This window comes from Procambarus clarkii, chromosome 65, assembly GCF_040958095.1.
Source record: "Procambarus clarkii isolate CNS0578487 chromosome 65, FALCON_Pclarkii_2.0, whole genome shotgun sequence".
NCBI lineage: Eukaryota > Metazoa > Arthropoda > Malacostraca > Decapoda > Cambaridae > Procambarus > Procambarus clarkii.
Genome location: NC_091214.1, coordinates 25956732 through 25974326, shown reverse-complemented (window position 1 = coordinate 25974326; position 17595 = coordinate 25956732). Strand labels below are relative to the sequence as shown.

At 38.7% G+C, this 17595-nt stretch overlaps 1 protein-coding gene and 1 long non-coding RNA gene across 11 annotated transcripts in view; one reads left to right on the top strand and one right to left on the bottom strand.

The window, feature by feature from the left end:
* The first annotated feature begins 2320 nt into the window (after positions 1 to 2320).
* The window catches only part of LOC123771005 (uncharacterized), a 424821-nt gene continuing 409546 nt past the window's right edge, over positions 2321 to 17595 (top strand). The window contains exons 1-2 of one of the 4 annotated variants that reach the window (XR_011223793.1): positions 2321 to 2470; positions 11065 to 11097. This is a non-coding gene — a long non-coding RNA (uncharacterized lncRNA). The remainder of the gene's footprint in view (positions 2471 to 11064; positions 11098 to 17595) is intronic. The other 3 variants (XR_011223795.1, XR_011223796.1, XR_011223794.1) reach the window with 3 other exon arrangements.
* Positions 2622 to 17595, bottom strand: part of LOC138354973 (F-box/LRR-repeat protein 20-like) — a 91988-nt gene continuing 77014 nt past the window's right edge. For all 7 annotated transcript variants that reach the window (XM_069309657.1, XM_069309660.1, XM_069309661.1 and 4 more), the window contains 5 exons: positions 17251 to 17397; positions 12494 to 12695; positions 11440 to 11552; positions 8565 to 8702; positions 2622 to 4723 (listed from right to left, as the gene is read on the bottom strand). In XM_069309657.1, coding sequence (XP_069165758.1) covers positions 4505 to 4723; positions 8565 to 8702; positions 11440 to 11552; positions 12494 to 12695; positions 17251 to 17397 — 819 coding nt within the window. In that variant the 3' untranslated portion in view covers positions 2622 to 4504. The remainder of the gene's footprint in view (positions 4724 to 8564; positions 8703 to 11439; positions 11553 to 12493; positions 12696 to 17250; positions 17398 to 17595) is intronic.

The following is a 17595-nucleotide window of genomic DNA, read 5'->3' as shown; positions in this document are numbered from 1 at the left end:
AGGCTTCCTACAGTAGTTGTTGAATTAGGGGCGACGACGATCGTGGGATCGTCCTACAGTAGTTGGGGTCCAAAGGGGTGCAAACAATGAGCCACACTTCATGTAGACACAGGTGAGCACATTGGTGATAAATTCTGTGGGATCAGTGCCTCAGCTCTCTCACATCCTCCTTTAATGTTAACATTTCACACAGAATTCAGCTTACAGTCATTTTATTAACATATGTAGAGCATCATGTGGCATAGTGTTCACGTGCTGAACAATATGCCACATGATTGCAAGGAGTGAGTGTTCAATCACTCCTTGTGTGATTTTTTTGTTTAATAATCAGGGGAAAATGTTAAGCTATTACAACTTTATAGCACTGGGAAGGGGTCAGGATAAGGAATTGTGATGGGACGGGGAAAAGAATGGTGCCCAACCACTTGGACGGTCAGGGATTGAATGCCGACCTGCATGAAGCGAGACTGTCACTCTACCGTCCAGTCTAAGTGGCTGGTCACTTTGCGAGCTTAACATTCCAGGTTCAAACCCCTAGACAGGATGGGTTGACTGGACAACATTCCTTAACTGTTTGCACGCGTTGGTAACTGAGGACCTGAACATTAATTGATTGACAAATTGTGGTCTAGGGAATACATGGAGCTGAATTACTTAACTTGTTCCAATACAGTATTTCATCTAAGGCCTAGATCTCTGCATAAACTTCTGTAATGACCTTGTCATAAGACATCATATTTGTGTTACTGTGCGATATGCCACTTCACCAATAGTTGTTTACTTGTTCCATAGCAAGATTGTAAAGTGAAAAAAAATAGTAGTAGTGTATCAAACATTTTGAAAACTAAAGTAGTTTATGAGGAAGGTGTGACCAGGGACCCCCATCCCCTTAACAGGAGGGACCTCTATCTATCAGATATTTGACACAGGATTAAAATCATTCCAGTTTTGTGGAGAGGGAGAGGGGGGGGGGGACTTGCTGCATGGGTAACAGCTTCTCCATATCTCCCTACCCTGGCTTTGCGCCCTGGAGAAGACACTTCAGCCTCGGCAACCAGAGCACAACTTTATAGTTTCCCAAGACTGCAGGATGCCTACTACCATGGCCAGAGGTAACTATCTCATAAAAGGAATCATAAACAGATTCTGGTCAAGTATTGGTGCTGTCAGCATCTTTACAACCAACTTTCTTTGCAACTCAGATGAAATAAGAGTCTTCAAGAAAAATTTAACATGTTTGAAAAAAAATGTTGTTAAATGATACTATTTTTTACAATATAAGTATCAGTAATAGTGTTGTTTACATTTGAACAAGGGGTGTGGAGGGAATGAGGTGGAACTGATGTAGTGTGTTGGTGATTTACCTGAATTTACCTAAGGACCACTAATACTAGTGGCCTCGACGAGGACAGGAAGTCGGCGGCTTGTCAAAGGTCAAATGACAAGATGGTTACCACAAAATATATGAGCTTGTAGTCATGGCGACAATATAAGTACCCCTAGATTTGGATAGAATACATTGGCGTAAGGTAGGTTAGATTAGTTTTCGGTAAATTAGCTCTACTTAGCACTGATTTGCTTTGTTAACCGCATAAACCCTATGTAGGTTAGGCTAATATTTAACAATCTATATTTAGATTGTTAACACAATTTTTCGTTTAGATTAGAATATATTTTTGCGAGGCGTATTTTCATTAGATAGGTTAGGATATTTGAGCTTTGTTTACGTTGGATTAGGACATATTAAACTTGCTTAGGTAAGTTAGAAATACAGTCTGTTTTGTGTTAGATTAGCTTGACCAAGACTATTTAACTTTGCTTCCGTAAGGTTAGATTGGTATCAGCCTACTCGTTATAAACCTAATCATTAAACGACCGTCAGCCTTCTCTCCAAAATTTCGAAAGATGTTTAATAGTAGTATATTGTAAACCTAAGTCTAAATTATGCAGAATATAACTATAATGTTTACTTATGATGCTATAATAACTATCTCGTATGTAAAGAATGTACTGTATTTTTATGTAAATTTCTCAAATGTCAGTACAAACATCTATGAATAAAATGTTTGAATTTGAATTCGGCGTTGTTCAATATTATATTGGATTTTTTTAACATTTCATTTACTTATTTTTTTAATTTTTTACATTCGTTATTGCAAATATTATAATTATTATTCAAATAAATTTCGATTATAATTATTTTTTAATATTATTTTTATTGCAAAAACATATATTATAATTTTAAGTGTTGAAATTATATTAGTACACAATTGACATTAGGGAAATAAGCAGGACTATAATAATTGCGGGAAAAATGGTCAGTGTCGCGCGTCGCGGCGGAGGCGCCGGACGAGGGTGACCCGCGCTGCTGCCTCCTTACAGTTTGAGTCGTTTGTGATGCGTACGTTAGTTTTAATTACTTTAGTGCCCACTAACACCACAAGACAATCATCAAATCCTGATCATTTGTGTGAGTATATTGTGAAATGTTGACTAATTTGATGTTGAAGCTGTTTTATTGTCACATCGCGACGATTGGCTAGTTTGGTAATTTGACAGTTTTATGCATGTTTATTTCAGTCATAGCAAACGCATAACGTTAGGATTCTAAAAGCCCGTAATCATATTTTATTATTTATTGTGATGAGTACAGAGGAACAGTTTCGCTGATAGAGACATGAGTTATAATAAAGTCCTAGAATGCAATACTGTATAGTATCCTAGCGTCAAGGTATTAAACTTCAATATTAAGTAAAAAAAAATGTATCGCGTCTATAATTATAATATAATTATAATATAATTATAATAAAGTACAAAATGTGGACCTTTATTGGAGTGCAATAATCCTCATTTTGTATGTTGACCAGACCACACACTAGAAGGTCAAGGGTCCGTCCTGGACCATTCTCAAGTCGATTGTGACAATCAACTTGAGAATGGTCCAGGACGGACTGAAACGTCGTCGTCCCTTCACCTTCTAGTGTGTGGTCTGGTCAACATACTTTAGCCACGTTATTGTGACTCATCGCCTGCATTTTGTATGTCCATCCCTAGTACCTATAGATACTATAATTTTTGGATGAGAGATTGTGCTATTTATATTATGATGTACATTATTTGAATATTATTCAGGCAACATGTTCCTCGCAGCACAAGCATAGGCACAGATTCTTACCTAATGCGTCAGGCCATTAATTAATGCTTGCTTTACTTTCCAACTAAAAAAAAAGTTTATTTTCAAACATTCCATTACATGTTTTGTATAACAAATCACAGCCTATGTATTCTCAATACAGAGAATATCAGATTAATGCATAATTTATCAACCAATGAATGATAATTCGTTTTTTTTACGTATGGATAAGCCTAACACTACGTTTACAGCAACAGAATAGGCCTACACACGATTAGCATCAAGCTGAAGCTAAGTAAGATTGATGTAACTTATATCGTAAGCTAAGTAACAATTTCAGTGTGCGGTTGTTTGTGATATGGTTGCTGTTGAGCAGCTTTTGAATCCCGGGGCACCTTACTCCAAACTTTCCTTTAAAATGCGTAACCATTTGAAAAATGTCAAGGCTTGAACCACAAAAAACACTCACTCTTGTAAATATTTTTTTTTCATTTGTGGTTTAGTAGATATCTAAAGACTGCCAAAGAAGCCTATGGACAAAACTCTTGCCTTAATGCTGTGACAGCGTCATACAAATTATGAAATATGTCGAGCACTTTCAATATCACTTCCAAATACAAAACGCCATACAAAATATTGATAGATTACTTTATCATAGTGCATACTGAACACATTTATCCCTCTATTTTTTTTATCAGTGAAAGATATATTGAAACTACCAACATTAGTGAAGTAATACAAAGAACCAAGTGTTTAGTATGCACATAAAATAATGAGCGGAGCCTCATATAGTTCCGGCAACACTTCAAGGGTTTGACAATATACTATATACACAATATAAAATGTCACTTTGCTACCGACACGTATTTTGTTTTTATTCAAACGTATAAGAATCTTCCCTTTTGTAGCACGGAGGATCACAGTAATTTTTCGCCATAGGAAGTTTGAATACAAAAATATTTACTTTTATTCTCCAGCAGATTATTGGAGAATTTTGTTTAAGAAAAGTTTCCATGCTTAAAAAATATATTTAAACTACCATATAGAGATAGGCTTAAACAGAAGAAATCGGACATTATTAAACGTTCTATTGCTGGCAAATCTTGTACAAGGTTCAACCACACATAATATTCGTGAGTTTTACTTTAAGTATATGATGTAAAAATAGATTGAGTATATATAATATATAATAAATGGAGGGAAATATTAAAACGGTAAGATTACGCTACTCGAGTTCTGAGACGCCAAATCTAGTCATCACAATCTTCACAAGATACAATTAACTTGTTAAGCTGAAGTGAGCGTTAAATCTTTTGAATCGTAAGAAACCAAAATATGTAGTTAACGCGGCCGGTTTGATACGATGGGTGTTCATCCATCCCAGCAGTACCACTCTAGGTATAAGTCACAATTCTCCTGCTTGATGCGCTTCTGGAACTTGATGTCGTCGTCCTTGGTGATGAAGAAGCAGCCCCAGAGGCGGATGAGCGTGAGCTTGTTGGTCATGTCAAGCAAGTGGTGGATGGCCGAGGCTGTCACGTTGGGGCAAGTGTCAATCGTAAGTCGAGACAGATGACGCATGTCGTTCTCCTGGAGACCGCCAGAAAAAAGAATATTAGCACAAGTTGCTACCGTAACTGGTTGTTTTAATATTTCGAACATGATACAAACATGCACAGCTCAAATGTTGGTATGATAAAGTCCAATAGGCTTAGGAATCTGGGGCCGGATTCAGGAAGGTACTTACGAAGGTTTTTCCTCTTAGCTAAGAGCGTTTTCCGTCTTAGCGCCTTCGTGGCAGCTACGTCCGTATTCAATTAACTACCCTAAGTGGAAAAACCTTCGTAAGTTCATTCCAGGATTTAAGTGTGGTTTCGACCACTCGTAGCTTTACGTAAACTGGATATAAGTCATTTTTTCTCTACTACATAACACTGGGATCGATTTATGATATTGGAACATGACCAAAATATTATAGCTGGTGAATCTAGTGAAGAGTAGTCCTTCGTGTTAGTTATATATGCATTCTCTGCTTGAAACTTGAAGTAAATATGTGTTTGATGATAGTAGAATTAGTTTTATAATAGCAAGATATTATACCAGTAGTTATTAAGTAAATAAACACTGGTGAACATGAAATATGAGAGAAGGTGATGAGCCCTGCCTGATGGGATCATTTACTATCACCAAATGCCCCTGTTCACCTAGTAGTAAGGGTGTACCTTAGCTATACATACCCATTTCTAATTTATTTAGTTTGGTTTTATTTTGAAATTAAATCTGGGTGAAACATAAAATAAACATATGCTGCACAAATGATGTTAGGTAAGGAAAAGGGTAAAAATGTCAAAAACTTTATTCATTGAATACTTAAAGCTATAATTATGACTATATAGATCATTAAAAAAGAGAGAGGGAAGTAGGGGTCCAAGACCTCTTCCTGTTATACAATTTGGGTGTGGAACAAGTAATTATCAAAAGAAGGCACCATGCCGGGAAGGCTATGTAGCAGTAAGGCAGTGAGGTGAGGCAGCTACTTATTTGAGAAATACTTATTTTATTTACCTTATAAGCTGAGGCAACTTATTTTATTTGAGGAATACTCAGCTGATTCCTCTACATTTAGCATGGAACAAATTTGTGTCCAAGACCTCTTCCTGTTACTCAATTTGGCTGTGTGTAACCAAACTAGAAGTGCTCTACAAATCAAGGGACCCAGAATGTGGAATGACCTCCCGAATCATGTCAAAGGCTGTACCTCTCTCAACCAGTTTAAGAGTTAAACCAAGTACTGCCTAATTAACTCCATGTAACCTAACTTACCTCCTAAATGTCAACCCATGTCTTGCTATTTTTTAAACAACGCTGTTCACCAACATGTGCAATTGCTGATTTATGCTATGTTAACCCCCTTTTTGTATTTTTTATTCCTTCTTTCACCACAATTTATACCTAATCCCGATTACTATTACGTTTTAGTCTGTGTTTTTTTCCCCCACACCTTGCCCGAAATGCTATGAGTATTAGTGGCTTTAGGTATTGTATGTACTAGCTCTGCCTATAAATCCAACATTATGTTTGTAAATCAACTGTATGTACTTTTCCTGAATAAAATGTATTTATTATTTATTTTGTAATCAGTAAGTATTAAAAGAAGGCACCAAGCTGGGAAGGCTATGTAGCACCATTGTGTGTAACAATAAACCAAATTTTTTTTAACAAATAATGCACCTGTATGGGAAAACAAATCCTGTCAGCTGTAAAAATATTGATGCAGTTATTTAAATGAAAAACATAATGAAAGAAATATTACTGGTTTATTTTTATCCTATCTTTTTGTACTGTACAGTATATCCAAGGAAGTGAAAAATTGAGACATAATGCACAATTTAATGAATGATTAGCATGGATTAGCAGTTCAAAAGAAATATGACTTGTATTACATATCAACATGAGATCTTAATGATCCATGGTCAACATGATTTAATAAGGATAATACAGTACTGTATTTGTAATAATACAAACTATAATTTAAAATCTTTATTACTGATTTTTTTTATTAAGAAGATTAGGTATACACAGCAATGTGCTGCTACCCTATTCTATATGGAATATTACACAGTGTAGATAAAAAACTAGCTATAAGTTTATCTAATACTCCCATCTCACAGGATGGTTAGACATACTGTACATGGAATCAATTTAGAAAATACCAGCCTCAATACAAAAAACAAATCAACTCTGACTAAACAACTCTAAGCAATTTTCACAAGAGGTAAGCACTGAATCATGGAAACATTATATTATAATTACTCTTACCAGTTTCTACAAAACTCCTCTCAAACAATGTATTTTTAAACATGTTTAGGTATACACAGCAATGTGCTGCTTCCCTATTCTGTATAAAGGATCACACAGTGTAGATCAAAAACCAGCTACAAGCTCACCCAACATCCTCACCTCACAGGATGGCCAGTCATACATGGAATTAGGAGAGAACAAAATACTTAATGCTGATCTATTAGCCTCCACTGGCAAAATCTGGGTGCAGCACAAGAATATCTTCCAATATTCCTGAGTGTATGAAGTAATTACAGAGCTCAAAATACCTCATACCATTTGGTATGAAGTCACTGATAACAGGACAATCACAGATATAGTGTTGGAGAGTATGTTCTCTCAAGTAGGACTGAAAACAGATGTTTTTTTTTCCACCAAGAGGGCTATAAACCCATGGAACCGCCTACCCGCTGAAGCCGTAAATGCCAAATTCCAGCTAAAAAATATCATTAAGACAATTGGCGGGCCCTTTAACAAGCCGCCGGCTTTCTGTCCTCTTCGAGGTCACTAGATAGTTAGTGGCCTTTGTGTAAATTCAGTAAATATATACAATAATTGTCAGCGCATCTTCCGAGCAACAAGGACAGCTACACAGTATCTCTTAGAATTACGTAAGTAAACAACAAATGTAACATATTTGTTTACTACAATGTCGGTGCTGGCTGTAGAAGTTGAAAAAACATTGTTTTACTTCGAAATATACTAATTTTATAAGAAAATTCGACGTAAGTAGGAGGCAGTAGAGCTCCGATAAGCCAACGCTAAATCTTCAATATGAAGAATGTTGCTGCTCTCTGATTGGCCAAACGAAACACAGTAGTGACCTCTATCGGCACGCAGGTGAACCAACAATCTTCTTCCTAAGTATACCTTATTGAATCGCACCTAAGCATCTTCTTAGGGCGCACTTAGTAACCTTCGTAGCAAACCCACTTACGAAGAAATACACAGCTTCCTGAATCTAGGTCCTGTTTATTGACGGTCGAGAGGCGAAACCAAAAAAGCGAAGTTCAGCCCCTGCAAGCGCGACTAAGAGGAACACACACACACACACACACACACACACACACACACACACACACACAAAAAAAAAAAAAAAAAAAAAACACAAAAAAACACAAAAAAACACAAAAAAAAACAAAAAAAAACACAAAACACACAAAAAAACACACACAAAAAACAAAAAACACAAAAAAACACAAAAAACACACAAAAACACACACACAAAAAAAACACAAAAAAACACAAAAAACACAAAAAAACACACACAAAAAAACACACACAAGAAAACACATAAAAAACACAAAAAACACACACTAAAACACACAAAAAAACACACAAAAAAACACACAAACACACACAAAAAAACACAAAAAACAAAAAAAACACAAAACACAAAAACACACAAAAACACACACAAAAACACACACAAAAAAACACACACACACACACACACACAAAACACACACACAAAAAACACACAAAAAACACAAAAAACAAAAAAAAAACAAAAAAACACAAAAAACACACACAAAAAACACACACACAAAAACACACACAAAAACACACACGTATGCATGCACAAACTGACCCGCCATATGTCGAAGAGGAGCTTGTCGGAGAGCGCGTCCGTGCACTTGACGAGAAGGTTACGGAGGTTTTTGGAATAGCAGAGCAGCTGGCGCAGGATGATGGTGTTGCACGACTCCACCGTCAGGCTCGACCATACCTAGCAGCCAGATCAGGAGTTAGGAGACGTAGTGCCGTGTTTTGTGGCATTAAGGGAATGAAAGTGGTTGTGGTAAAAACATTGAGGCGAGGGAAATGATTACCCATAAAATTATAGGGGAACTGGCTTTGGTGAATGTATTGGTTGTTACACACAGAAATCACAATAGCGTATGCATCAAATGAACAAATCCACAAGGGCCGTGATGAGGGTTCGAACTTACGCCCGGGATAATCCCAGACGCTGTCTTAGTCGACTAGGCCACGACATGGTCAATTCTTTTGACCATGTCGTGGCCTTGTCGACTAAGGCAGCGTCTGGGATCATCCCGGGCGTAAGTTCGAACCCTCATCACGGCCCTTGTGGATTTGTATTGATGGTATCTGGCTCAAGCAGACCTATCTACCAAACATAAATACTTTGGTACTAGACAGTAGTTTGTGTGGGCAGTGGTATATCTGATCTGGTAGGATTTTGTGGAGGTGGTATTAAGCAGTTGTGCAGCTGAAGGAAGGTATTAGAGATCTGAGTTTAGCGAGTGAGAAACAAAGCTAGTGATCAGTGGTGCAATTATTAGAAAGCAGTCTTATGTTTGAGCAGTGCGTCATTTAGTAAGAGGTATTGTTGACCAAACCACACACAAGAAACTGAAGAGACGACGACTTTTCGGTCCGTCCTGAACCATTATCAAGTCGATTGTGTGTAAGAGGTAGCCTAGGCGCAGTCTAGATTGAAAGAAGTTGTCACATCTGGTGAGAGATACTCTAGTTTGGAGTAGAAAGTGACATAGCTTGTGGAAGGCTTGTGGTGGAGAGGGTGTTATTGTCGTAATACATAATATTAAGTAGAGAACCATTTGAGCATATATGTTATACTCCAGGAAGCAGAGTTGACTGAATAATTGTAAATTAAAGTAACAGTTTGAAATCTCTCAAATGAGATCAGAGGGGGTTGTTTAAAACCTAAGGAAGATTGACTGGGAACCTTACTTTGACTAAGCACATTGGTGTCACCTAGATATCCCCTTGCCTCTTCCAGGCCAGCAAGAGTATTTAGTAAACTAAACCTGTCATAATTTTTATGCATTCACCAGACTTGTTTGTTATGCAGAATTTAGGCAGATTTTATTCTATTACTGTGCCGCGTTTCCTTATTTTTTAATATAAAACTTATGCGATTTTATATGCTATGAGGCAGTTACTATTCATGAGTAAGTGGTCGTTTATTATCGTTTTTGACACTTAATGGCTGTGAAGTATTTTCAGTATTCCGTAGAGGTGGAAATTCGGCATTGGATTTTCCCGTATTTAATAGGTATATGACAGTTGAGTTTTCCTGTGTCATATTGGTATTGTCTCCTTTACATTACAGACACTGCCTCCAAGGATGCCTTTGCACTTAAACCTTTTTTTTTTTTAGAAACCAATTCACTAATAGGATTTCTGTCCTGCCGTATATAATATTTTTAATAATGTACGGTAAGACTGGCTGAATACTACCAATACTAAATGTATGTCATCGAATGTGACTTATCCTCACGAACTTCCTACTATCTCAATGGCCTTCCTCCTATCCCCATGGCCCTTACTCTTATCCCCATGCCTTTCCTCCTATCCACATGCCTTTCCTCCTATCCCCATGACCCTTACTCTTATCCCCATGCCTTTCCTCCTATCCCCATGCCTTTCCTCCTATCCCCATGGTCCTTACTCATCCCCATGCCTTTCCTCCTATCCCCATGGCCCTTACTCATCCCCATGCCTTTCCTCCTATCCCCATGGCCCTTACTCATCCCCATGCCTTTCCTCCTATCCCCATGACCCTTACTCTTATCCCCATGCCTTTCCTCCTATCCCCATGGCCCTTACTCATCCCCATGTCTTTCCTCCTATCCCCATGACCCTTACTCTTATCCCCATGCCTTTCCTCCTATCCCCATGGCCCTTACTCATCCCTATGCCTTTCCTCCTATCCCCATGGCCCTTACTCTTATCCCCATGCCTTTCCTCCTATCCCCATGCCTTTCCTCCTATCCCCATTGCCCTTACTCTTATCCCCATGCCTTTCCTCCTATCCCCATGCCCTTCCTCCTATCCTTTTTTTTTTTTTTTTTTTTTTTTTTTTTTTTTTTTTTTTTTTTTTTTTTTTTTTTTTTTTAGTAAAGAGGCCCCATGGCCCTTACTCTCATGCCCTACCTCCTATCCCCCATGCCTTCCCTCCTATCCCCGTAATAAGAAGTGGTAAACGCCCTGGAGTCGGTTCGGCTACGCATCGGCCACTCGGGGTTAACTTAAGGACAAATGGTATTTTGAATCAGAAAACACAATCATGTTCTGATTAGACCCCATGTTCTGATTTTCAGGATGACCGGAAAGTTTGCTGCCCCACTGTAAAGGTATGTTATACAATTCTCTGTTGGGGATTTTGGATTTTTTTTTTCATTAGGCGTTTTGGAATTAATTTGTTGGGTGTTTATTTTGTTTTTGTTGGGAATTAAACAAAAATTGTAGTTTTGATTGTTTTGGGGCATTTTTCGGAGCATTTAGGATTGGGCGTTTTGGATTTTTTTATGGGGGAAGTTAAAATGCATTTAAAAATGTTTATATATATATATATATATATATATATATATATATATATATATATATATATATATATAAATATATATATATATATATATATATATATATATATATATATATATATATATATATGCGTATAAAAGATGGGTTGTTACCTCAAGGTTCCTGAGCTGTGTGAAGTGATGTTCTCGCGGGTAGACGATATCCTCGTAAACTCCTATAGCACTCAGCGCCAGGTTCTGCAGTCTGGGACAACTCTCACCGATAGCTGTAAAGATAAATGGTACAGTGACACTATGGTACAGATATGTAATCTTACTGTACCTGCGGGATGTAGCGATGCTGTGGCACAGGGGTATGATGATGCTCTGGCAAACGAATGTGGTGATGCTGTGGTCCATGGGTGCAGTGATGTGCCACAGGAATGTGCCACTGGCATTTTCAGCATGCAATCCTAAGTACCTATTTACTGTTAAGTGAACAGAGATATGAGGTGTAAGGAAAGGACGTGTTCAAACGTTCCGAACAGCGTGGAAATGAGTGGTGATATTGTATTGGTTCAATAATAGTGATGATTAGCACACTAACATTTGATTTGTTGTTGTTGGGTAGTATTATTTAGTACACAGAGAAATCACAGTACCGTGATTTATTATCATGCACCCCATACCCATCTTGTGGGCGGTAGTGGTAAGGGTTACAAAGGTACATAATCGTGGTATATCAATGGAAATATGCGTCTGGGAATACCCAGCGCATAGGTTCGAATCTTCATCATGACTTGTGGATTTTTTTTAGTGTTATTAGTATTTTCTATACATTTCAAACATAAGCAGTTAAGAAATACTACCACCAAGGAACAAACAATCGTATATATTGGGTACAGTGATGGTGGAGTAGTGGTGTATTAGCACAGGGCTATGGCGGTAGAATAGTTGTACAGGAATAGAGATAAAATTGTATTTATACAATAGTACAGTGGTGGTCTATTGAAACAGTGATGCAATAATACAATTTTTAGATTATTTTAAAATGTTGCGTTAAATTGAAGTACAGGTACTTGACTCAGCGCAATTGATTTGATGAGTTTGACAAACGATCACTCATACATACACATACAAATACGCGAGCTCATGTAGATTAAAGTGTGTGTGTGTGTGTGTGAACCAGAGAGATAAAGCAAGGGTGAGGTGGGGGGTCACCACTTACCGGCAACATCCACGTTGGTGAAGTTAGCCAGGAGGAGGGAGATAAGTTGATGGCCCTTGACAGTAAGGACAGGTAAGATGCCCTCCTGGAAGTTCAGTGTTAGACCTTCAGAGTTAGTGATTCTCAGGTGAGTCAGGTATTCCATCGTCATCACCTTATACAGCACCTCGTTCTCCACAAACGCGTTGCTCAGAGTGAAGTTCTGCCAGGAGGGTGAAATGTGAAAATTTAATGTATAAGGTGTAAAGAAATATTAGGGCGAGAAAGCTATGGAGAAATATTAGGGTGAAGTTCTGCTTGAATGGAGAAAGGAAAATAGGGTGAAGCTGTGTTGCTAAAGATGGTAGGGTGATTTAATTCTGTGGACAATAGAATTGTGAAGAATAGGCTGAAGCTGTGTTAGGAGGGATACAGGGACGAAGGTAGGGTAAAGCTTTATGTAGGTGTTACAAAATAACAAATTCTTTGTGCCGGAGAAAATATAGTTTATAATCTATAAAGTTCAAACAGTGTGATCTGAAAGAATATAAACAATTCATTGATGTAGATTGCTGCACATGTGATATTGTGTAGGGGAAAAATTAGCAGTAAAGATGCCCAGGAGTTAGACAGTTGTTGCGGGCAGAGAAGGTCATTCATTAGCGTCGGCCCTAAGGAATTCTTGGCAAGCCTAACACGGTCGTTCCCAGACAATAGGAAACCAGTTCAGGAGTCTGAACTACATTTTTACAGTTTATTTTCTGTGAATAGCCTAATGTCGATCTGTAAGAAACACCACCTTTATACCTGAGGAGTCATTATTTGTAGTAGCATCGACAGGGACAGGAAGCCGGCGGCTTGTGAAAAGTTTCTTCGTTATCCTTAAGGATTTTTTCAATTAAATTTTGAACCGGAGTAGTCATGGTATTTACGGATTCGACGAGTAGGGGAATCCATGGTTTTATAACTGAATGAAAAGGCATCGCCTGTTTTCTGTTCTACAGTATGGCTTGTTGAGCTTGAGGCTGTTGCCTCTTTTGTTAATTACAATGAATCTTATAATTAAATGGAGAGGATTGGTTTCTTAAAATTAGTTCAGTGATTTAAAGGTCTTTATAAATCAGATCTGTCGTGTCTGGTTTATAGCGTCGTTAATCATATGGCCATCGACCTTTCCCGGTATGAAAGTTGACTTAGTTCTGTGATGAGTTTTATCACTTTGCGTTGAACTTTTTCCAAAGCAGATATGTCCTTTTGGAAGGCGATGGCTCCGTGCTTGGATACAGTAGTCCAAAGATGTGTACATCTGAATAACCCATTTCTTTTTATTGTGAGCAGTAACTGGGCCATGATCTCATATATTACATTAGTGTGTCCAGTCATTTAACCCTTCAGACTTGCCAGTACGGGGTTCTTGGAACATTGCAATTATATACAGCATGATGAGGATATCCTCATCATGCATCCAAAATTTAAGTGCTGGCATCTGATCACATGTTCCTATAAACTAACCATCCTGCACGGTGGGGAATTTTAGTATAACATTGCCGGCTCTTGATGCAACCTATATAACCCTTTATATACTCTAAGTTAGCATTATAAATGCGGATGTACCTATGTTTATGAAAAAAAAATCTTGAAGTTGTGTGAAGAACATAGTGGAACTTTGTCCTGTGGAGTTTGCGTAGGTGACGAATGATAATGGAATAAGACAGTTATTACTTGAGGCTATCGCCTTTATTGATACTTGTATTGGAAAGTATTGTACAGTGTACAAGAGTATTGTTGTTGTTAAAGATTCGCTACCTGGAACAAAAAGTTCCAAGTAACACGGGCTATGGTGACCCCGCAGTGCCTTGCTACAAGAGTAGATGAACCATGCCTTTGACGAGCGGCATGCCTCTTGTTTACATAGATGGCGCTGAGAATTGCATTCTTGCGGTGGCATATTGACTACGGGCTCACCATATTCACGTATTACTTGTTACTTGGAAAGTTTTGTTCCAAGGACAGGCCATATAAGCTTAACGTTTATAAATACACTCTGGCTGCCTGTCCCTCGACACAATGAATTATTAGAAGTTTACTTTTAGATTTTAGTTGTGTGTTTTAGTTTGCCCTGAAATATGGCTAACGTATCTGTGCGTTTTCTCTGAATTCGATTATGGCTTTCCATTTGTATTTTTCGTTGTGTGGTTTTTGCTTATTAAATTTTCAATGGAACAAGCTTTGTCGTTTTAAACAATTAAAGGAGATTATTAATATTTTTTAGACATAATACACGTTCCTTTTCAACATCGACTATTTAAGAGGAAGTCGAAAACTCAAAGAAAATTGAGACTGACAGATAGCCAGAGAGAGAGAGAGACATAAACAGAAAAAAATATATTGAGTGGAAGAGGAAAATAATTTTTTACCCATTTTTTAAAACAATTTCGTCTGCTCCATCTATTGTGTGGACGACCAATAATGGCTAAACGAGTTTTGATTGGTTGATTTCCTCGACTGGCATTCATATTTTACTTTATATATATATCCACACACACTGACTAAAATTTGGAAAGCGATGTTACTGTTCCAGCATTATTCAATTCGGTATATTTTGGGAGAATGGGACCATACTAAAATACAGATAGCGGCTGCGAATTGTCTATGAGCACTGTTTCTTTGCCCGAAACGCTTTGCGTAATAGTGGCTTTAGGCATTGTATGTACTAGCTCTATCTATAAATTCAGCAATATTTGTATCACCCCTTATATGTATGTACTTTACCGGAATAAACATTTGAATTTGAATTTTTGAATTTTGACCAATACGACACACTGCAAAAATTTTCTGTTTATAGGCGTCCCGGTAGTACGGTCAGGTTAGTTTCCGACGCACAATTCTGAATTTCGGGTTCGAATCCCGGGCGGGACAGAAATGGTTGGGGACATTTCCTTTCACCTAATGCCTGTGTTTACCTAGCAGCAAGTAGGTACTCGGGGGTTTAGTCAGCCTGTTATGAGGTTGCATCCTGGGCGGGGTCAGTAATTCGACCCTGGGGGATGGGGGGGTGGAACATCAATAAAAGCCTAACGTGTACGAATACACTCTGGCTTCCTGTCCCCCGACATAGTGAATTATATTATAGATTTCGTATATACCCCTGAATCAAATTAATGCTGGGGTGTATATATATATAATTTTTACACCTTTAGAAGTTTAAAACTTGCAAGTTTTGTGAAACTATGAACTTTGTGAAGCAAAACGTGCTGATGAATTTTAATGTTTATTATTTTAGGCGGAAATATATCGGTGTTCAGTATTGCATACATGTTAGTGTGAAGGATATATTAGTGAAGTAGGTACTGTTGTATACTGCAGCGTGGTATGCTATTATATTCGCCTCGTCAACTTCCTGGACACAATTGGTGATGGACGCGAGTGTCTTCGGGATATTTATATGCTTTTGGAGGGAACAACAGTGTCGTGACGATAGGACAGGATTTGTATCAAGCTGTGGATGCTTATGTCTTAGTTTATGAAGGCATGTCCCAGCGGACACAATATCCAAGAGAAACGTTTGATTCAACATTGAATTAACGATGATTCGATATTGAATTAACGTTGATTATCATTGAATTAACGTTAGACTTTGATATTGTGCCCGCTGGGATATAAACTATTGAAAAGATCACATTTTATTTTATTTATCAACATTTGAAAAGATTGTATTTTATTTATTTATATATACAAGAGTTGTTACATTCTTGTACAGCCACTAGCACGCGTAACGTTTCGGGCAAGTCCTTAATCCTATTTTTCCCCGGAATACGAGCCACCAAGTCGTTTAACAATCAGGTACGCATTCGCTGCTGGATGAATCGAGGCTATAGTTAAGGATTGACGCCCAGTAAATCCTTCCCGGCCAGGATACAAACCCAGGCCAAAGCGCTCATAAAGCGCCGGGCGAGTGTTTGACCACTGCGCCACGAGGACTGCTAATAATTTGAAGCCGAGACTGCGACGGGGAAGACGAGGAAGGCGATTATGCATACATGTTGGTGGTTTGAAATGATGATAGTGCCAGGACCCAGCTTTCTTTGTCCACAATGAACGTGTAACTCTTGTGCAGTCAGTCCTGTGGTGTGTGTGCTTTCCTTGCTGCGTTTGGCAGGGTTTGAGCTCTTAGGGTCACTCAGTAATCGTGTCTTATCACCGTCTCGTTCACTTGTATCATTTTGTGTACGTTTCTCATTGCTTTGCATGTCTGTATTGTGTGTGTGGGTGGTTTTGTGATGTATGGACGCAGAAAGGTGGTACACGATGGTATATTGGCTCGGGGAGGCGAGGTTGTCACTCGAGCCACCTACTATTTCTGATGCTCGGCGATAACATACCTTGGTGTAACGACTGGACGGCGATTCACCTTTGCGTAGCTGCTCAGTCTGAAAGTCACTTTGACGCAGGGACAACGGACGCAGGCGAAGTCCCGATAGTGACGCAAAATGATAACTATGATAACTCACTGAAACGTAATTAATTTTAAGTGCGACTCACCGTATAGACTTGAACCAGAACATACGCTGTAGAAGTGAACCGGAACATACTCACGCTGTAGAAGCGACCCGGAACACAGACCGTAGCGTGAAGATGAAGGTTGATGGTCGTCTGTGTCACGACACAAAAGATTGATTCACACTCACGTGTGGACATATGATGAACAAATGGTCGACTCACCAAATGACCCAAGTAATGATGATGGCCAGGTCGACAGTGACTCAGGGCGGACTCACCGTGGCGTAGGGACAGAGGGTGATGGCGATGTGTATGTTGTCAGGGTCGACGTACACGTTGGTGGAGTTGAGGATGCGGAGGTGGTACTTCTCGCAGTCGTCGATGTTTTCCAGGGTGAGGCCCCACTCCTTCATTACCCCAAACACCTGTGAAGGCACGCAAGACACGTTGGCACGGAGTTGGCTTCCCACACTCTCTCACACTCTCTCTCTCTCTCACACACACACACACACACACACACACACACACACACACACACACACACACACACACACACACACACACACACACACACACACACCAGGAAGCAGTCTGTGACAACTGACTAACTCCAAGGTACCTAT